At 40.1% G+C, this 22,586-nt stretch overlaps 1 protein-coding gene across 4 annotated transcripts in view; it reads left to right on the top strand.

Annotated features, from left to right (window-relative positions):
• Window positions 1–868: 868 nt before the first annotated feature.
• trappc11 (trafficking protein particle complex subunit 11) overlaps window positions 869–22,586 on the top strand; it is a 54,014-nt gene continuing 32,296 nt past the window's right edge. The window contains exons 1-15 of one of the 4 annotated variants that reach the window (XM_077733309.1): window positions 869–1,002; window positions 2,238–2,417; window positions 2,487–2,596; window positions 2,760–2,964; window positions 4,840–5,009; window positions 9,274–9,344; window positions 9,622–9,736; window positions 12,607–12,706; window positions 14,343–14,416; window positions 14,480–14,576; window positions 15,038–15,171; window positions 18,959–19,100; window positions 20,138–20,231; window positions 21,330–21,409; window positions 21,501–21,579. In XM_077733309.1, coding sequence (XP_077589435.1) covers window positions 2,761–2,964; window positions 4,840–5,009; window positions 9,274–9,344; window positions 9,622–9,736; window positions 12,607–12,706; window positions 14,343–14,416; window positions 14,480–14,576; window positions 15,038–15,171; window positions 18,959–19,100; window positions 20,138–20,231; window positions 21,330–21,409; window positions 21,501–21,579 — 1,360 coding nt within the window. In that variant the 5' untranslated portion in view covers window positions 869–1,002; window positions 2,238–2,417; window positions 2,487–2,596; window position 2,760. The remainder of the gene's footprint in view (window positions 1,003–2,237; window positions 2,418–2,486; window positions 2,597–2,759; window positions 2,965–4,839; window positions 5,010–9,273; window positions 9,345–9,621; window positions 9,737–12,606; window positions 12,707–14,342; window positions 14,417–14,479; window positions 14,577–15,037; window positions 15,172–18,958; window positions 19,101–20,137; window positions 20,232–21,329; window positions 21,410–21,500; window positions 21,580–22,586) is intronic. The other 3 variants (XM_077733305.1, XM_077733307.1, XM_077733308.1) reach the window with 3 other exon arrangements.

Raw genomic sequence — 22,586 nt, forward strand, 5'->3', positions numbered from 1 at the left:
CTGTGTCGGCGCATCAGTATAGCTGTGGCAAGGCCCAGAGGCCCGGGTACCCGCCATGGCCCAGGTGATTTTCCAGGGCTGCCCTGCTCTTGACGGAGAGGCCACCCAGCGAGGAGGTTTGTGTGCCATGGTGGGACACTCATGCCGAGCTTTCATCCCTGCCGGCGCGTCCTGCTGGGTCCATGATGCCCAGCAGGCTATGAGGAACATGCGGAGCGCTGTGACCGCATATCCGGTTCCATAACGAGGATGGCTTGACTGGTTCCTCTCAGGCTCATGGACACAGACTCTTTTGAAAGCCCTAGTACCATTTGTAACTGTTATTGCTCTCGTGTTTGGTATCCTAACCGGTTGTTTACCCTGCTTCTCAGCTTTGATCAAATGTAGCATGAATGCCACATTCGAATGTACCATGATTGTTGAAACCCAGCTAATGCTAACTCATACACATGCAACAATCCATATCCCAATATGACCCTGATGTTGCGCTACTGTCTAACACTGATTAATGTCTTTCCTATTCTTAGACGCCAAACAATGAGGCGATCGTCCCAAGCGGGAGGTCAAGGGAGCAATTTTCCCCCAACTGCGTGAAGGGTTTTCGCCCCCTTCTGGTCGGTCCAAATTCCATTGCGAAATCATTTGTGAATAATTTTGTTCAAAAGTAGCGGCGCTAACAAAAGAAGTTCCAATGTTTTTATACTTACAAAAGGAGGGAATTGTAAGATAACATTAAGATAAAATGACAACGTCACTTGGCAATTGTTTGTTCATATTGTATCAGTTTTTGATACTGATTAACCGGACTTTGCCCAAAGTTTGGTTGTCGTCATGGAGACCTGTCACTGATTAATCAGACTTTGCCCAGTTTGGTCGTTGTCCATACTATGCCCTGTTTTCTTATATAAAGACTGACCCACTGTTCATTTAGAGAGAATTGCGAGGACGACAGATTGTGAGCAGTTCACAGCTGTTCGAGCTTTCACCCCATCCTGCAGTCCGGTAATAAACCTATTTCCTATTAAATTGATTTCACTCTTTCTTAACCTGCTCCTGAAGTTGTATTTTCAGATATATCATCCTTTTTTGCAAATATATTCATACGATTTAAACAATCATAACAGAAGTCAAAACATAATTTAGAGTCTCATATTAATTTGTCTCAGTTCTCAAAACTATTTTATGTCTGTCGAATCTTCCCGAGAGAAAATTGATGCGGACCATCTTGAGAAGCCACGTTTCCCAAAACAAATCCACAATTCACAAGAGCTTGTTGTTAACCATCTTCAGAGTTCGATGCTTCCCCTAACAATTTACCGTTCTCTTGCTGTGAACCATAGTTTCGAGAAGTCCAGGTGTGACGGAGAAGGAACCTGAAAAGGTGTTTTGGTTAAATTTGGAGCAAGTATTTCTTTTACAAGAGATGTATTAAAATGGCTTGTATTAATGTCACGTTTATAATAATTATGAACCTGACATTCCTAATAAGCAAAGCGTTTCTATATCTAATGTTTAATATCCAAAACAAGGCAAAGCATTCTTCATTGCAAGCACATATATATAATGATTATATTACAAGAAAATGTGTAATAATGATAAACCTTGTTGACTAATTCAACATGCGTAATTCAACATGTCTATTTTCTGAAATAATATATTCATTTTGGAGGTTATTATTGATTATTTTTATGTGTCCCAGCTGTGGCTGCGCTAAAGATTTCATAGACATAAAATACTTATAGAGGGTTGGATTGATTCACACGAAGCACTACTGAAGGCCCAGGTTTGAAATGCACAGCCCGCCACTGTGTCAAGGTATTACTTTATAAGTGGGCGCGTTTCAGTTGAAACGAACATCCATTTTTACAATGCTCCAGGCATAAAGTGCTGTTTCTTTGGCTGTTTGGGGTATTTTTTTAATGGTTCAGGGCGTTATTTTTAGGCTTTAAAAACGCTTCGAGCACACGGAAGTCAAATCGCCTCGCGACTCATCTGTTTTGAATGGATTTACCGTAATGCGTGGAGTACGGGAGCGGGCTATATTTAGCGTCCACTCATTTCACCACGAGAACACGAACGTCCGCTGGTTTGACCCAAGTCGTAAACGTATGAAAAACTGAATCGAGTGTCATTAAGAATGAACTATTTTTTTGTCACAGTTTCTGTTCATTCTAAAAATTAAATAATCAATGACGCCAATATCCATTTGTAATGGTTTCATTTATTTATTTTTTTAGGTTTCCCTCCATTTGGTGAGATTTTCGACTCATTTTGACCTGCCTCAATCGCCGTACACGCCACACTCCATATCCAATGGGGGCGATAATGCAACAAAAATCTTGTTTACCTGCAGCATAAACAAAAAAAGTCCCCCCACCTAGCCTCAAGCTTGTCCTTCTCTCGATCATCAAAATCTGGTATGCTATCTTTTGCGGGCAATGTACCTTCCTCAGAATTGGTCATCTTAGAGTACGTTTCTACTATAGACATCTGATTCCGCTTCCAGAAAAAAAGGCATATTGTTGTTCCTGATTGTCACCAGTTTTATGACGTGAACTACGCTTGAGACTCAGCCGCCTAAATTTTCTCTGCCAAGGTATATACTTCATCCAGTTGGACTATGTCATTCGTTAAACGTATTTTGTGTGTTATTGTTAGTGCGTGTCGATTTATTCAACAATTTCGAACTGTTGAAAAAAAACATCCAAAGAAAATTGTTATTGCTGAGTGTATATTTAAAATGTTCTCTGAATTTCTAGGATGACAAGTTTGCAGTGGGAACTTCCCTCAGAGCTATGCTGTCGACCGATGGCTTTTGTCGCTCTGACTGGTTTAGACGTTATGTACAACGCTGTACATCGTGCTATTTGGGATGTGTTCATTGCCAACCGGCGTGCTGACAGAGTGCCAATCTCTTTCAAAATTCTTCCTGGAGACCATGAGTATCCTAAGTGTCGAACTAAGGTTGGTCGAGCACACAAGTTAATTATGTATACAGGCTTCGTAGAATGAGTGTCGTGGCGTTGTCACGTTCTAAGATAACAACGAGCCCTGGGCGATATAAAAAAAATGTTATCACGATGAAAAAAATGCAGTTGCTATTGATACTAATTATGATAACTATGACATTTAAAAACGAATCATTTTTCCTTCAAATTTGAAACGTATGAATTAGTAACTACGTTTCTATCTTCGTTATTAAATTGTGAAATAAACTATTCCATCACTTTAAAACAAAAGAAAATATAAAATATGATTTAAAAAAATATTTTAATTATTATTGTGAGAAATAAAGATAATTTCACTATGAAAAGTAGTAAATAATAAATCTTGCGGGAATTTTGACAGGTGTCATTATTTTTATTAATATGCCTTCAACCCAAAAGTTGCTGTATAATATTATCTTAAATAAATAAAATAATTAACTGAAGAAGACATCACCATCTGCAAGCAGACTATTTCAGCCTAAAAAAAGACGCAATCTCGCTAATGTGGCAAAAAAAAAGGTTGAACTTAACTTTTCCTTACCCAAGTCAACACGTTTTAGATCTTTGCTGTTTCGAATTAAATGGGGAAATTCCTTAATATCAATTAAGAAAAGAATTATAGGCCATCCTCAACTGAGGACAGTGGGTTAAAAAGACTTTAGAACATTTTTAATAAGGCTGCTGTGTTTGCTCAGGTATTTTGAGAGGCATTAAAAACAGAGACTTGATATTTTAGTAGAATAGTTGCCTGCATCTCATAATCACCCATTTTGGATGCGTTATAGTCCTTTTGCTTTCATGCCGTGTTAACTGCTCTATTGTTAACCTTGCTAAAAGTAGCAGAGACTTGATATTTTAGTAGTATAGTTGCCTGCATCTCATAATTGCTCATTTTGGATGTGTCATACTGCAGTGGTCTCAAACCGGTTCCACATAGGGCTGCAGGGTCCTGGTTTTTGTTCCAACCGATCCAGTGCCGACATTTTAATCAATCAGGTGTCTTTAAAATAAGTAGCACCTGACTCTAATTAACTGATTGCACTTGCAAAAGGTATCCTTGTTGAGTTGGAATGAAAACCTGCACCCACTGCGGCCATTTGGATTGGATTGGATAACTTTATTCGTCCCGTATTCGGGAAATTTCTTTGTTGCAGTAGGGAGAGGGTGAGGATGCAGGAATAGGAAAGGCATTATACACAAATTGGGAGTTAATAGTAAGTCAATAAATAAATACATGAATAAATATATAAATCAGTAACCGTGTTGCTGAGATATATATATATATATATATATATATATATATATATATATATATATATATATATATATATATATATATATATATATATATATATATATATATATATATATATATATATATATATATATATATATATATATATATATATATATATATATATATATATATATATATATATATATATATATATATATATATATATATATATATATATATATATACACACATACACATACACATACATATATATAGAAGCACATCTATACTATATTTGAGCACCCGTTTGAGACCATTGTGTTATAGTCATGCTTTCATGCTCTGTGTTAACTGCTCTCCTTGCTAAAAGTAGCTGTTTGTTCCTTACCAAAATCTTTTACTGAACGTTGGTCTCGAACCACCGTTCACGTCGTATCAGCCCCCCGTTCCTTGTGGTGTTCAGGTGGTATAATTGCATTTTAAATATATATCGAATTTTGTCAAAAGTTTATTATTATTGTTGGCCAAAAATATTTGACGATAAACTATGTAACCAGTTTATTGCCCAGTTCTAGTTACAATGCACATCATGATTTTGTTCGTTCTCCCCTGTAGCGAACATCCTATGAGTGGTATATTCCAAAAGGGATCTTGAAAACATCCTGGATGAACAAGCATCTGAATGAAACACCAGCCCTGGTTGTCGTCTTCTATGAATTAGATTGGGATGACTCACAATGGAGGGAGAAACAATCTGAATGTGCAACAAAGGTCGAGATTGTTAGGTAATGTTTTTCTTAATTTTATTTAAATTTGTTTTGAATTTGTCTTGACCTTGTTGACCAAAAATATTTGACGATAAATTTATGGTGCTGCTGTCTACCTTTTTTTTCGCGAGCATCTTTGATTTTGAAATGAAACAAAATTCCACCTTTTTGATTTTTTTTCATTTTATTTATTGTTTGAAAGTGACAACTATAGAAGTAATTTGAAGCATTGAAAGAATTGAGATGTTTTGACATTAGAAGCAATATGGCTGCCACGACACTTTTAACTTCTGGTAAGAATTGTAATTTCTGAAATTAGAAAGCATCAGGTTTGTATCAATTTAGGCATTTTTCAAATTGAATAATTTGATATTTTGCATTTACAAAGACAGGCATATTAACTTATGATATTTACCTTAATAATGTGCTTTTGGTTCATCCATTATCTCAGAAATACCACTTGGGATGATTTTTTAAAAAAGATTTTCCCTTCAACGTTACACATTTCTACTCCCTATTGAAACCATGAATATGTAGGAGAAAATTGTGAATCAGGGGTTGTCTTATATGCGAGAAATTGTAAAATTAAAAAATTTCAAGGCAACTTTCGGGATGCGGCTTATATGCACAAGTGAGTATATACGGTAAGTTTATCTTGTTGTGAACCCAATGCTTTTTAATTACATGCATTACAATTTTATTACCAGAACTTAATGATGTGGCCGCAGAATTACTTCTAATGTCGAAATATCTCTTTTTTTTTTTCTCCCGGTGATTCATATTACTGCAATAGTTTATCACTTTCGAGCAAGAAATAAAAAGAAAAAAAAATTAAAACCTGAATTTAGTTTTATTTCATAATTGTTGTTTGCGCGTACACAAATTCAAAAAGATAGTAATGTAAGCACAACCAGGAAAAAAAAAGCCCATAGCGATATACATGGTGTTCACCAGGTCTCTTGGTGCAATAATAGCATACAAATTGCGTAGGTATTAGGTATATATTTTAACGATTGACCGCAAGACCGTCGATCAGCCTTAACTATTGGAATGTGCTGACATAGTAAAAACTACGGTCAGAGCATGTTTAACCACGGTAAGATGGCGGTGCCCTGAGCAAGCAATAGCAGACACAAGTGTACTCACATCTGGCCAGTCTGAGCATGTTAAACTACGGCAAGAACCAGTGGCGGTCCGTGCATTTTCTCGTAGGGCCTTCAATGAATCAATCCAACCCTTAAAAACAAATTTATGGCTATAAAACCTCGACTGCAGCTACAGCTGTGACACAAAAAATAATCAATGCACAAAATGGGGTAAAATCCACTTCCTAGCAGCATTAATTCATTAAATACAAATACCGGAGCTTTTCAGACATTACAACCGTATCAGGGGGGTAATTTCCCCGGGAAAAGACTGTGATGGACGTCAATGGCGAAATGGCAAACATTTCACTAAAATGAGGTAAAATCCACTTCCTAGCAGCATTTATTTATTCAATACAAATACTGGAGCTTTTCAGACATTACATCCATACCAGGGTGGTGAATTCCCCGGGAAAAGACTGTGATGGACGTCATTGGTGAAAGGGCAAAAAATACACTAAAATGGGGTAAAATCAACTTCCTAGCAGCATTTATTCATTAAATACAAATACTGGAGCTTTTCTGACATTGCAACCGTATCAGGGGGTGATTTCCCCGGAAAAAGAATGTGATGGAGTCAATGGCGAAACGGCAAACATTTCACTAAAATGGGGTAAAATCCACTTCCTAGCAGCATTTAGTGATTAAATACAAACACTGGAGTTTTTCAGATATCAGAACCGGGCCAATAATTGAAATATTATTTAGGAATAGAGCCATATTTCACTCACCAAAAATCATTTTTAACTGTACACAATATCCATCCACCTTTCTTCCTTCTTTTCTATCACCAACAAAGCTAATGATGAAGGTCGAGCCTGTCCTATCATATTTCTGGCATAGTCCGTCTTGAAAATGGCTTTAAATCAACACCAATATATTAGCTTGTGCAGCTCGCTCCAAATACAGCTAGGTAGCTCTCATAATTGGCGCACTGAAAGTGGCGGACACACCCTTTTACCGGCTGTAACAAAACTGCTGTAAAAAACTGCTTCGTATCATCATTTCTAGTCGTCTTATTATTTGAGGTCCCCATTTTGAAGGGAGTTGGTGTGCAATCAGCTTGCAACTTTTTTTCTCGTGTTATCACACAGACCAACGCAAGTATACTCCCTGGTACAATTTTTGGAGTTAAAGTACCTTTCCGGACAGTACAGGACACCGACGCCCTTAGTTTTATAGACTACTCTGTCTCTCCACCTGCCAGAGACTAGGATTACGCAGGGTTTTTAATTGTCGCATTTTCCCCCAAAATGGACCTTCACAAGACATGTCCCTTCTCGCATTTGCCAACCGTCAACAAATGCAAACATTCGTGTGGCTTAACAGAGATGTCAGATGTCTCCCCCAGTAGGACTAGTCTTCAACCGTCGTGAATCCAGGCGCTCCGTCGAAAAATCCAGCCCGCAAAGGGTTTTGGACGATGTGCGCACGGTCTTGCCCAGATGTTGACCAAGCGCCCAGATTCATCTCCGGCATGTTGACTCCCAGGCTCATAAAGACCAAAATGATAGTTTCACCAATAAGTATTCCCAAATTAACCTTTCAAAAAGGAAGCCTCTGAAATCATATCCTTTTATTCTTGCTAGAAGAGAATCGATCCACGCGGGTCTCTGGTCAGATGATGCTGAAGACCCCGATGTCTCTTTTGCTAATTTATTCATAAGATTTAACAACATGCATCACAGAAGTCTAAACATTATTTAGAGTCATTACAATTTGGCTCACTTCTCAAAACTATTGTAGGTCTGCAGAATCTTCCCAAGAGAGTTTTGATGTGAACCATCCTGGCAAGCCACGCTTCTCAAAACAAATCCACAGTTCCCAAGAGGTTCTTGTGAACCATAGTCTCAAGAAGTCCAGGTGTAAAGGAGAAGTGACCTCTAAAGGTGTTTTGGTTAACTTTGGAGCGGGCATTTCTTTTGCAAGAGATGTATTAAAATGCCTCGTATTAATGTCACATTTATAAAAATGATGAACCTAACAAGCAGGCATTCCTTGTAATGTTTATCTTGAGATATGAGACTAATTTTGATATTCAAGCATACAGTGGACGCGAGAGGCTGCTCATAAGAACATCATGGGCACAGTGTTTTTCCGTCGCAACTCCCTCGTGTATGTCTCTACGAGCACTGGGCGGAGCGTCACATGTTTTTTTTCTCCCGTTAGTGCAGAATGGCGGATCTTGCTCGATAATACGAGAAGAGTATATATACTATTTATAATTGGAAAGTGGTCGTGTCTTATTCTATTGTAAGGACATTTGTGTGTATCATCTTTGGAATATTTTGAAGGCAGGACAAAAGTAAACAACCCTCGATAGGTTCTTTTTAGTTGCAGCTGAAAGTCAAGGTGGAGATGGGGCAAATAGAGCCAACATGGGAGAAGAAAAGTATAACAATGTAAAACAAAATTTGAATTAAGTTTAGTGTAAAGTTAGATTACATTCATTTTTGAGTGTCTAAGTTCATTTAAATTTGTTTGTTATGAGCGCGTTGCCGTACAAAAGTCTCTCTTGCTCCCTCTCCCCCTCTGTCCCCTCCGCAAAATATGTCCAATTTTAGTACATCGTAACTACTGGTTATTTTTTACTCTGTTAATAGACCGCGAATTAGAACAACTAAAAATGTTTTTCCAATCCAATATTCTTTTTTGGGTGTTTTTGTTTTAGTTCATTTCTATGTGTAATGTTCATTTGAGATACGAGTAAATCGACAAACAAGCTCAGTCCCGGCCGGAACACATTACGCTCTTATCTCGAGGGTACCACTGTAATATATCCAAAAGTGTTATGATAAAGATTACCACATTGGATTCAAAATGATGCAGCCATTGAGCAGTTTTCTATTAGTTCAGTCAAACTGATGCAGAGATTTTGAGTAATATAAAGTGTCCTTTGATGTGAGAGAAGAACTTCATGTATTTGTGAAAGTTGACCATAAACTTTGCACTACACTGCTTAGTGCTTTGCAGTTCGGGACTTGTTTAAAGAATGCAGCAAGTACCGTCGAAAACAAACATTTTAGTAGAATTGTTCCAAGCACATTACGGAGTTGACCATCATTAGTGCCACTTTGGATGGAATCCTAAGTGGTAAGCAATGTATTTCTTTCAGATGTTTATCTATTTCATTTTAGGTCCAGTCTTCAGAGCAGGAATACTAAGGTGGCTGTAGTTTTAATTCAAAGAAAAACACCTCTGCCTCCAGGTAAAAACCTTCTTGTAAAATGATTTGCAGTTTGAGCTGGCCTTTTATTAGCTTTTGGTTTTTATGTCGCATTGATGACTTCCATTTTATCACGCTACCTGTTTCTTGCAACATTTAATAATGTCCCCAATCTAATCACGTGATCAGAACCCTTACAGATCACAATTTTCAGAGGAATGGGTTTGACTGAAAAGTATGTGTGTTTGTGTGTGTGTATGTGTTTACTACTGCACGAATAGAGCAAGTTTTTACACTCGTGTTTTCTTGTTTTGCACAGGGGAAGATTTGGTAGCATCTGAAAGAGCTGCAGCTATTTGTCATGCTTGTGATCTTTCTGGAAAAAGTCTGTTTGTTCTGCCACATACTGACCACCTGGTCGGTTACATTATAAGGTAATAATAAAAGTAATTAATTATATGATACTAAATATCATCTTACTTGCCTAGATCCACATAAGCTGTCCTATCACCTAATCAGCAGCAGTGGAAAGGACGGTGGGGGCTTCATAGCACACAAGCACCCCAGAGGGAGGGAGGGATGGATCTCTCTATTTCTATATGTCTAGATGTATAGGGATATAGTTTTTCTTGTCATGCTTCACCACTTCCCTTGCTTCAACATTGTGACTTCATTACATATCAAGTATTCAATAAAACCTCAAAACATTCAAAATACACGTTGAAACTTGCAAGTAGAAGACAGAATAAAACAAGGGCGGAAGTCAGGGCTCGCTTCTTTGGTGCTCTATTGGGTGGCACTCAGCGCAGAAGAAGCGATATTTAACCATAGAAGTATGACGTGCCGAATAATCTAAAAGGCCGAGAAGGATGACATCTTGCCTTCTCTTCTTTTTCATGAAAATTTCCCATCACACACAACCTGTGGAGAAAGACTACACTTAGCCTATTGCAGCTTTGTTCAAATTTTAAGTTGCTGTTGAAAATGCCACCTAAGCGTCCTCGGCTATCTAGGGCATCCAATGAGCCCAAGAAAAAACAACGAGACATGATGACCTTGACCGAAAAAGTGACATTCCTAGTTATACCAAAGCAAGCCATTGCGGCACAAAGGAATCTACCAGGCGTTATACAAAGAAGAAGCGAATATTTAAAAAACTGTGACTTCAGTTGTAACTCTACTTACGAAATTGATTGGTTCCCAAACTTTTTTCTTAAGTTTAAATTTCGGGAATTTGAACACTACTTTATATGTAAATATTTAATTGGTTCCATGGTCCCCCCTAAATTACCAACTGAACACTTAAAAATTCGTCAAAATGACCCAATTTTGTTGGGAAAGACACACAAAAATGAGAGAAAATGATCATATAATTATTCAATGAGCCATCTCATCTCCTGTATTATTGGAAGTCTGGTCGTAGTGGCAGCAGGTTCTGCAGGGAGACCCAGTCTTCCCTCTCAACCAGCTTCTTCTTACAGCTCTTCTGGGCGTATCCCAAGGCGTCGTCAATGTTTCAAACCTGAGTTTCATCCTGAAACTTAAAAATAAGTTTTAATCTTCCGCTGGCTAGCCAGCTCAGTCACAAGTACACTACCCAATGAATTTACTCATCTCCTTGGATGATCTTCAGTTGGTGAGGGCGGATAGAAAAGCTGAGCAGAGCAGTATGAAAGAGGTGGGGGACTAGCTGTTTTTAGTAATAGCAGATTGTATAGCCCCGGGCATAATACGGTGAAGGAGGAACTTTGCACTTGCGTTATCGAGCTAGTAGCTGTTACCATCAGGCTATTTTACATCCTCCGTGAGTTGTTGCACGTTATCGTGAGCTGCTTCACGCTACTGTGTCACGGCTGCAGATGTCACACCCCCAGAAAGAGCCTAAGAGAGATAAGGAAGGGAAAGGCCATATACAAGAGAAAGCCAGAAAACCTAGTCTAGAGAGTCAACGCCAAAGAGATCTGGAGGGGCGTGAGGACCATTTTGGGCCATGGCAGTAACAGTGAGAGAGACCCGGAGTCCGGAGACAGGGAGTGGGCCAATGTACTAAATCAGTTCTTTAACAGATTCAGTTCTGCCTCCCCTCCCCTTTCTTTCTCCTCCTCCTCTTCCTCCCTCCCCCTCTTCCACCGCTCACACGTCACCCCTCCCTCTCCCACCGGTCTCTGCATTACTGTCGATCAGATGACAAGGTAGCTTAAGAAGATCTAGGCAAGGAAGGCTACTGGTCCAGACCTCAGCTCCAGACTACTGAGTGACTGTGCGCCTCAGTCTGCAGAAGGACCCTACCCTGTGGAGAAATTCCCTGTGGTCCAAAGACTGCAAACCCCAGGAAGCCCAACCACTTCAGGCGGGTAGCCTTAACCTCTCACTTGATCCAGACAATGGAAAGAATCATCATGAATCACCTCAGCCCTCTAGTGAAGGCAGTGCTGGACCCTTATGCAGTTTGCCTATCATCCAGGCATTGGTTTGGAAGATGCTATCACCTACCTGATACGCAGGTCTCTCTCACACTTTCAGAACACGGGAAGCACGGTGAGAATTGTTTTTATTCAACACCATTCAGCCAGTCCTACTGAGAGGGAAACTGGAAGAGGCTGGAGTAAGGAACACTGGGGTGCATGTATGATCAACTTCCTTACTGATGGACCAGAATATGGGAGACTTCAGAACTGTACGTCTGATGTGGTAGTTTGCAGCACAGGGGCCCCACAAAGCATGGTTCTCTCCCCACTCCTCTTCTCCCTCTACACATCGGACTTCGAACACAATACAGACAGCTGCCACCTCCAGAAGTTCTCTGACGAAATTGTGATTAATTTTCAGATGAATCCTCAACAGACCACTCAGGTGAACATTCAAGGGAAATCGTTGAGAATTTTCAGTACTTGGGTGTTCACCTCATCAAAAACACTAGACTGGTCCACAAACATAGATGCCCCGTACAAGAGGGCCGGAACCGCCTCTACCTACTGAGGAGACTATGGTCATTTGGAGTGTGAAGGACACTGCAAGGACCTTTTATGCACGTGTGCGTAATGCGGGAACCGTCTCGTATCTTAAATTTGTCTCTTATTTCAGGGCAAAAATTTGCTAAGAATGTTTCTTGTATCTCAAATTTCTCCTACGTTGGAACACTTGTATGTCAAGGTATTCCTGTAATCAGCATCAGTCCTGAAACAAATATATTGGTTGATGAGTGTCTCTCCTTTTTGAGTAACTGCTTCACTCTGTATTAATGAATATCCTATTCAATGACATTTTAAAAAAATTGAAATTTTGTTTCTTTTTTTCTCCCTAGGTTGGAGAATGCCTTTTATGAACATGCTCAGACCTACTACTACAATGAAATCCGCAGAGTCAAATCACATAAGGAGTTTCTCAACAAGACAACACATCAGGTTTTTAAAATTTCTGTAATATTAAAACATCCTTCAGTGGCTTGTTGAAACAGAATCTCTGTGACGTTCCTCGGAGCCCTAAGAAGTCCCAGGGAATTCAGTTTAATACTGCCTTGACCGATTGTATTTCATAAAAGGACAATATATACCTATTAATGAACATATATAAATATGTAAGATTATAGCTATTGGCTAATTTCCAGAGTACAGGGGAGTCATCACAGCCTTTGTTGACTGGTGTAGGTGAAACCACCTCTTCAACAGACCACTCAGGTGAATATCCAGGGGAAAATTGAAATCGTGGAGAATTTTTAGTACCTGGGTGTTCACCTCAACAACAAACTAGACTGGTCCACAAACATAGATGCCCTGTACAAAAGGGGCCAGAGCTGACTCTACCTACTGAGGAGACTACGGTCATTTGGAGTGTCAAGGACACTGCTAAGGACCTTTTATGCACGTGTGCGTAATGCGGAAACCGTTTTGTATCTTAAATTTGTCTCGTTTTTAAGGGCAAAAATTTGCTCGGAATTTGCAGTGTGCAGGACACTGCTGAGGACCTTTTACGACACTGTGGTGGCATCTACAGTGTTTTATGCAGTGGTCTGTTGGGATGCAGGAGCACGGAAAGGGACACAAAAAGGCTGAATAAGCTGGTCAGGCGGGCCAGCTCTGTTCTGGACTGTCCTTTGGACTCTGGAGGCAGTGCGATAGAGGAGGATTCTGACCAGGATGATGTCCATCATGGACAGTACCTCTCACCCCCTGCATGAGTTTGTGGAGTGCCTCCGAAGCTCTTTCAGCAATAGAATGCTGCACCCTCATTGCAGAAAGGAGCATTTCCGCAGATCCTTCCTCTCATCTAGAGTGATGGGAACAGATACTTTGACACGAAAAACATCCATGAAGTTTGGTTATTTTATGACTTTATTATGGGCAACACAAATGGTGACAAGCAACAATAATTAGCAATTTTGGTGACTTAGGAAGTTGTATCAGTGAAATGACTGAAGTTTGCTGCTGATCACATGGACAAAGATAAGACCTTCTGTAGGAAAGTTCTGTGGTCAGATAAAACAAAAATCGAGCTGTTTGGCCACAATGCCCAGCAATATGTTTGGAGGGGAAAAGGTGCGGATTTTAACCCCAAGTACACCATGCCTACCGTCAAGCATGGTGGTGGTACAGACACTCCCCTACTTACGAACTTTCAACTTAGGAACAAACCGTACATACGAACATGTCTGCAAATTGCGTTTATGTCGAAAAATGTTCATAAGTTCGATTTTGTAGTGCGCGCCTTTTTTTGAGTAGTGCTTTCCGCTGCTAATACCGACGCCTGGCGCTGATGGACCGTCAGGGCATTAGCTCTATTGATTATGGCGGAAAGGGCACATTTTGTGAAGAAATAATATTGCATAACTAAATTTAGTCAATTTTCCAATATTTGGTCACTACCGGAGTTTTGTGCTCAAGCAAGTTGTGTGGGCACGTAAGATTAAGATCTGCTTTCAGGCCTTGTATGTGAATTGTAATGTTATTTTTGCAATGCTTTTTCGTGTATGTTGTAACACTGAAATCCTTTTGAATATACCACATTGTACTTCTTTCCTCATATTTTCGACTCTGTTTCTAGTTGCTCTTTGTGCGACACCAGTTCAAAATTGCTTTCTTCAGTGAATTGAAGCAAGACTCCCAAAATGCATTAAAGTAAGTAATTATTGAGTATCTGATTCTATTTTGAGTAACTATCTTTTCTTCCTTTGCCTGCAGGTACTACAGAACAGCGTATAGCCTTGTCCATGAGCTACGAGCCCATGAGTCAAATATGTTGGAGATCAAAACCTTGGCGGGATTCCTCAACTACAAAGTAAGAGCTCAAGGAGTTCTTCAAAACACTTATTAAGAGAAATAATTATATTAATTATATTAGTATTCATGAACAGAATAGTTTATAGTTGTAAAGGTTCAAAATTTGTCATTGAGCATTTTTGTGGGTCCGAGTTTAATGGGAATTTGAGCCAATGAAGCCTTTATATATATGTGTGTGTGTGTGTGTGTGTGTATGTATGTGTATGTATGTGTATGTATGTGTATGTATGTGTATGTATGTGTATGTATGTGTGTATGTGTGTGTATGTGTGTATACGTGTGTACGTGTGTGCGCGTGTGCGCGTGCTTGATAGGTGTTTTGTGAAAGTAATTTGGCAACAGTAGATCAACTATTTTAAATGTAAGTATATGTGAAGTATAAATATTGGTCAAAGGCTTATGTCACAGGTAAACATAGGTTAGGTATGTAAATAATAATTAGTGTTTCTTCATTCTTAGGTTTGTCGTCTTTGTTTCCAACACAATACTCCTCTTGATGCTATTTCCCAGTTCAGAAAGCACATTGATCTTTCTAAGAAGAAGATTGGAAATGCTGAACTCGGTTTTGAGCATTCTGCATGGATGGCAAAACAGTGAGTTCTACAGAAACACACAGACATATTCCACCATAAGAATTTGAAGGAAATTAACTTCTTCATTCGCCTACACTAAACTATCTTGTGGCTCACAACATATTGCTGGCTCTATGGAGAAATTGCACAGCTAGATAGGGAATACTATTCTTCTAAATCACTTGTTACCTCCTTATTCCTCAAGGTTGTATGCGTGTTCATTCCCCAAAAAAGTCACTTGTTCTAAGACGGGAGCCCATTACGTAGATCGCGATCTACTGGTAGATTAGTGCCTACTGTAGTGGTAGGTCGCTAAGGTACTATTTGTAGATTGCATGACCATAACAGTTTGATCCATCCCCTCGGTTTACTTAGCTAGATTCCTATAAATTTGGCATGTCCACATTAAGTTTTAGCGTGAATTTTCAACCCGTCCCCTATCGCTCCCATACATGTTGATAGAGTCTGATGCAGTGGTTCTTAACCTTGTAGGAGCAACCAAACCCCACCGGTTTCAAATGCGGATTCCCGAACCCCACCGTTTTTATATGCGCATGCCCTGAACCCCACCTTCACATTCTCTTTCTTTCAACTTATTCAGTAACTTTCTTCTGCCACATACTTTTCTTGTTCACTGGGGCAGGCTTTTGTAGACCACATCAACCGTGGCCGGTCTACTTGCCGAAAGACATTTATCCGACTGACATCTGGCCGACAGCCAACTGGCCAAAAGGCCGTCTGGCCGAACGTAGAATTAGCCGAACGACTATTTGGCCGACCGACTATCTAGCCGAAGAACATTTAGCCGACGCGCTCGCCCCGCCTCCGGTCGTGTTTGTACAAGTTTTTCAACCTCGGCCCGCGAGTCATATACGGCCCATTACTGATAACAACATTCATTTAGAATAACAAGTTACAGATAATAACATTCCTTTAGAACAGGGGTCTCCGACTCAATTGACCTGTTGGCCGCTATGGCAGATTCTGGGTGAGACTGGGCCACATCAGGATTTCCACAAGAAAAGCGCTAATAAAACATTCCAACGTTATCAAATATCTTTATTTTTTTTAATGAAAAATAATGAATTGAATAAATTAACTTAAAGATGAATAAAAAATAAAACAATCAGTAATAAAAAATTAAAAAATAATAATGACCATACAGTAGATATACAGTGGCTGGCTAAGTAGAGAAAACTAATTAAAAGGTCTGTATTAACAGCTCTTTAAATTTTAACTTTCTGAACTTGAATGGAACATTGAACATGAAATATTCTGGACACAGCTTCTCTTACTTCTTGCTGTTAGAGACCTGGCAGCGCTTCTTCTCACATAGCTGAGCCCCATTTGGCTTGAGGGAGGAAGCAGTGAAGACCCTCAATAGAGCTTGAAGATGCTCATCAGGTCTGGACCTATACTTGGACTTATTGAATTAATGGTGGAGAAGAGCTTCTCACACAAATATGTGCTCCCAAAAAGGCACATGGCCCATTCTTCCTTCCAATCATTGATGGGGCTCCATCAGTTGTTATTCCAACAAAGCTCTTCCATGGCAAACCGGCATTCTCAATGGCATCACACAGCTGGTGAAATAATTCCTTAGCGGTGGTCTGGCCATGCATTGGAATTACTGTGAGCAACTCCTCCATCACTTCAAAATTGTCATCAACACCACGGACATATATTGCGAGCTGGGCAGTGTCTGTGATGTCTATGGTCTCCAAGAGCCACTGAATATACACTGAAACATTGTGCTTTCTCATACAGTTGATCATAAATGTCACTTGACAGGTCAGAAATGCGCTCTACCACGATGTTGGCAGAAAGGCTAGTGTGGTTGAACCGACTTTTCTTTTCTGGACAGACAATATGTGCAGCCTGTAATATGCACTTTTTGATAAATTCACCTTCTGTGAATGGATTTCTTGCTTTAGCAATCAGCTCACAAACGGCGTAGCTAGCTTCGACTGCTGCATTACTTTCTTTGGTAGTCTTCTTGAAGAAATCCTGTTGCCTTGTGTTTTAAGACTGTCAACCTGGTTGGCTCTCTCATCTCCCTGGTATTTTCGTACTCCTCAGCATGTCTCGTAGTATATTGACGTTTCAAATTGTATTCCATGTGCACCGCTACTTTTTCAGTGCAAATGAGACACGTCGGTGTGCCCCGGTGCTCAACAAAGAAATATTGCAATCCCCACTTTTCTTGAAACTGTCCGTGCTCATCACTGACTTTTCTCTTCACGGCAGGCTTTGAAACAGACATCTCTGGGGCTGTAACATGTGTTTACACTTGCAATGAGTCTCGGATTGAATTTATAACTTTCAGTCGCGCGGGTCTGTGGCACATGCGCACTTTCGCTCTCCGATCGTATTGGATTACGGCAGCTCTCTGAGCCGAGCGGAGTGATCGGCTTCACGGCTTCCCCTCCGCCCAGCTGATTGGAGGAATTAATGAGTGAGTGAGCGAGGCACTGGACAGCCCAGCCAATGTCCCGCCCTCTGGAGCCGTATACCTCGCCGTGATTGGTTCATCCAGCTCTGAACACAACAAATGTCATTTATATCAATCTTGCGGGCCGCACGTACATTAATCTTTCGTATTAAGACGCGGGCCGCAAATTGTCGTCCCGGGGGCCGCAGTTGCCCGCGGGTTGGGGGCCCCTGCTTTAGAATAACAAGTTGCCCGTTACTGATGACAGCATTCATTTGGAGCAATGCTTCTCAATTATTTTCTGTTAGGCCCCTCCTAGCAAGAAGAAAACTATTCGCCCCCCCCCCCACACACTTCCCACCGTGACGATAAATGAAATAATCATTTTATAAAATTGTTATAAGTACAACATTTTATCCTTATTAACTAACATTAAAGAAAAGGAAAAAAAAGAAAGAAATATAGTCGAACTTACAATCCTCGTCTTAGCTTTCGGGTGACTTTCTTTTGTCTCATTATCTTTGTTTCTCTCTGCTTTTCTTTTCATCCCTGTTAAAAACTTTTCCATGTTGGGGGTCGTTGAATAACGGAGGCTATAGACAGAACGCAGTCAAAGCTTTCTGTTCAAGCTACTCAACACTAACCAAGGCAACTGTTGTCTTGTGAAATGTTGCACTCTCGCAAACATGACAGATGTAACAATGAGAGCGCCACTGCCAGCTACTGTAGTGGATGCGCAATTACACTTTATACTAGTACGGCCAAATAAAATCCTGTTCCCCAGGGTTACACGCGCCCCCCCAGGTATCGCACCACGCCCCCCGAGGGGGGCGCGCCCCACTATTTGAGAAGCACTGATTTAGAGTAACAATTTACAGAGGATAACATTCATTTAGAATAATATGTTACAGATAACAACATTAATTTAAAATAACATGTTACAGATAACAACGTTGATTTAGAATAACAAGGACATTTATTCACGGCCAAACAAAGTAGTTATAAGAGTAGATACTGTAATTTACACAAGCATAGGAAACATTGAGATTAATCTTTGAATAATTGAAATCATTTTGGATATATGTTGCCTAAAATAATGGGAAATTATTTACAATTAAAATATTGCTCTATTTACGTTCGTCCAGATGGCCTTTCGTCGAGTTGGCTGTCGGCCAGATGTCAGTTGGCTAAATGTTTTTCGGCAAGTAGACCGTGCGCCCACATCAACATTCACTGAAGCGAGAAAAACAATGAACTGCATTTGGTTTACGACATAAATAAATTCAGTTCAGTAATTATTGGAACACGCTGAGATGTACAAAATCCTTAAATTCATGACAAGTTTGAATGAATTGAAATATATTTTTGTGTCCTCAGATTTCAATCTTTTGGTGAACTATTTGATGATGCAATAAAATCAGGTCTAGCAGCTATCCAGACACAGAACCCAGGTTTCTACTTCCAGCAGGCTGCTTATTACAACCAGGAAAGAAAGCGGCTTGCACATCAGCTTTGTCAGGTAATTATGTACTAATACATGAGATTTTTCTGCTTGCTACATGTATGTATATGTAAGTATATGTTTCATGTAAGTGTATGTCTCATCTCATTTTCTGAACCGCTTTAGCCTCATTAAGGTCGCGGGGGGTGCTGGAGCCTATCCCAGCTGACTCCGGGCCGGAGTCAGGGGGTACCCTGAATCGGTGGCCAGCCGAAAGCAGGGCACAAGACGGACAATCATGCACACTCGCACCCATACCGTACGTACTTTCGTACGTAAAAGGGAGATTGGGAGGGAGCGAGCTTGAGGCACAAAAACAAATTTTGATATATAAGCATACAGCGGATGCGAGAGGCTGCTCATGAGAAAATAATGGCCACTGTCTTTCTGGTCGAAACTCCCTCGTGTAATGTCTGGGCACTGGGCGGAGCGTTGCATTTTTTTCATTTTTTTCCGTCACTCAGCGTGAATTAATGGCGCAGCGAACGCTAATACAAAGAGTATATATTACTTTTCGTTGGCTGCTTGTAAGAACATCAGGGGCACTGGCTCTCTCCCCGCGACTCCCCTGTGTAATGTCTCTGGTCGCGACTCTCTTTGTAATGTCTCTGCGAGCACTGGGCGGAGCATTGCATTTTTTCAGTTCCCCCCACCCCTCCCTTAGCCTGTTAGCTCCCTTTGGCAGAGCGATCGCTAATACAAGACTAATTGTTGTTGGCAATGTGAGGACATTTGTGTGCATCATTTTCGGAATATTTTGTCAGGGAGGAGGCGGGCAAACAGCCAACCCGGCTGGAAGAAGAAAGGTATCAAACTTAAATACAAAATTAAAATTAAGTTTAGTGTAAAGTTAGATTAAACTTATTTTGAGTGTGTCTGCATTGTAATCCAAGTTCATTTAAATGTGTTTCTGTTATGAAACGAGCGTGTTGTCGTGCAAAAAAAGCTTTTTTCGTCTTCTTAGAAGACTTTAGTTAGTTAGTTAGTTAGTTTAATCAATGCACATTCTTAATATGTTTGTCAAAATGTAATTATATGTTCAACTATGGTTTTAGGCTGAAGCAACACATCTATCGTTTGACCCACTGGAGTTGGTGAGTGGGGCACTGGACTACTATGGCCAAAGACCATGGAGACAAGGCTACCAGAGTAGGTGAAATAGAAATTCTACATTGTGCGGCAGGTTTCCTTACTTTTACTTGGAACTTGTTTCAAATAATAATAATAATTACATTTTGTTTAACAAGCACATTTTCGTTTTTCAACAACCAACTGTTATTAGCACCTAATATCCTCAAAAGCTCAAAAGAGCAGCAAGCTAACATATTTCAGGTCAGGCGTACTTATCGACAATACTTGCAAATGCTCAAAGCTTGAGTTTACACACTTAGAGAAGGAAAAGAAGATCCAATCACTCGTCTATTAGGATTTGACAGCAGTTTCTGGCCATCATAATGTCAACTTTGTACGATGCAGGGTTTAGAGAAAAGTAGCGTGAGAATAATAATATAAAACATCCACGCATCTATAAATCACGCTTTATGTAGTCTTGCTTTTTATCCTGTCGTGACTGAGAGACTCGACGAGACACAATGGTGCTAGACGCGCTGACCAAAGACGTCTTTCCGCGTCATTTACAAACGTCATTCTGGAAAGAATTCCCGCCAGCTTGTTTCCAGGTGCGCACACACGCATCACTCCGTACATCACGTTTAGGATTAGAGATGGATGGGTGGATGTTTCAGAACTCCAGTCACGACAGAGAAATAAGTGCTGTTTGGAGCACCTAGAAACTGGTGTGCCGACCAATCAGCCACTCGGTGCGTTTAGGGCACATTATGTTAAAACCACGATTCATACTTAAACTGTACTTTCAGCTTTAACAAAAAAAACCTTACGCACTTAAAGAAGGTGAAGAAATTCAATCACTAGTCTATTTGGATCCATTTCTGGCCATCATAAAAACAATCAACTATACGTCGCATGGTTTGGACAAAGATAGCGAGAGAAATTAAACATACACACCCACAAATCATGCTTTATGGATTATAGATCCCGGAAGGCTAATTTGGGATTGACAGTTTCAATTCTGAATAGATTAAACTAAGTTAAATGAAATGGTTGGTAACCACAAAACGTCCTAAAACTCCAAATCGTGCTATACATTTCGTTTATTACAATTATTTATGTATTTCATAAAACATTTTTAATCCCAGTGATTCTATAATTGTGTAAATACAATTTTAGGTATTGATCCTCCTGACCAAGAAAAAGAAAAGAGAGGGATTTTGACATTACAGCTTCACGAAAGGGATGTTCATCATTCTGTAAGTACATGGAAAATAAACTGCTGCTCATTTCACTTCACGTATAAAATGATCATGTATGGTGTCTTTAAATACTAATCTGCTTGTACAGGAGCTGATAATAACACTTCTTAGCAATGCTGTTGCCCAGTTTAAAAAATACAAATGCCCACGGATGAAAAGTCATCTGAGTGAGTACCATTTGCCATTGTTCTTCCACCTATCAGTAATACTATCTAAGTAAGCACATATCTGCATCATCATCTAAATCAGTGGTTTTCAAAGTGGGCGGTACCGCCCCCCGGGGGGCGGTGTGAACTTTCAGGGGGGCGCTGACGAATAAACAGGCGAATGGGGGGCGTTGAAATAGTGAAGGGGGCGATGGAGCAATTACAGTAAAATGTGACGTTGGTGTTTGTAGAAAGACCGGAAAAATTGATTGTCTGTAATAAAAAGTCGACAAAAAACAAGCTTTATTGAAACAAGAAACGTTGTCTGCTCGAGCGCTCACGAGCAGCGCGCATATACCGTATATCACTAATTGTCGCGAGTTTATCGTCGATGCAGGCGACTGGGGAAACCACCACCATCCAGTCAGCCGCAGAGGAGCACACAATAGCGCGCCGGCAATGCTTAACCACAGACGTATGCGCACAGCGACCGGCTTAATGCATCAGCTATCAATTTTTATGATTCGAGGTGAACTGCGCATTGGTCTATTAAAAGAAACGAAATTAGCGAATAATATCTGAGGCGCCTGTCTTCTATTTATTTAAGCTTCGTTCGTTGGAAAGGGGTAAAGAGGGGGGCGTTGGCATTTTGGCCCGGCGGTGAAGGGGGCGGTGGCCAAAAAAGTTTGAAAATCACTGATCTAAATCAACGGTCCCTGTTTATCAATCACAAGCAGGGGGGTCCGGCCTGTTTAGAACCAAAAGACAGTTGTTGAACTATAAAATAATTCTCTTTTGTGAAATGGGTTAGATGAGAAAGAAAAATTTCAGTTGCACACTTAGCACAACAAAAGTCTATTCAATTATGTACAGGTATGCAGAAGCAGGAGTATGCCTTTTAGGAAAAAGTAAGGAAAACTGACGGTCAATTTCAAAAGAAAGCATGACAGATTTGACCAATTTAAGTTATTTTTGTTAAACCGTTAACCAAAGTGAAAATATGACCAAAATAAAAACTCACAAAGATG

The sequence above is a fragment of the Stigmatopora nigra genome, chromosome 14 (assembly GCF_051989575.1).
Source record: "Stigmatopora nigra isolate UIUO_SnigA chromosome 14, RoL_Snig_1.1, whole genome shotgun sequence".
In the NCBI taxonomy this organism is placed as follows: domain Eukaryota; kingdom Metazoa; phylum Chordata; class Actinopteri; order Syngnathiformes; family Syngnathidae; genus Stigmatopora; species Stigmatopora nigra.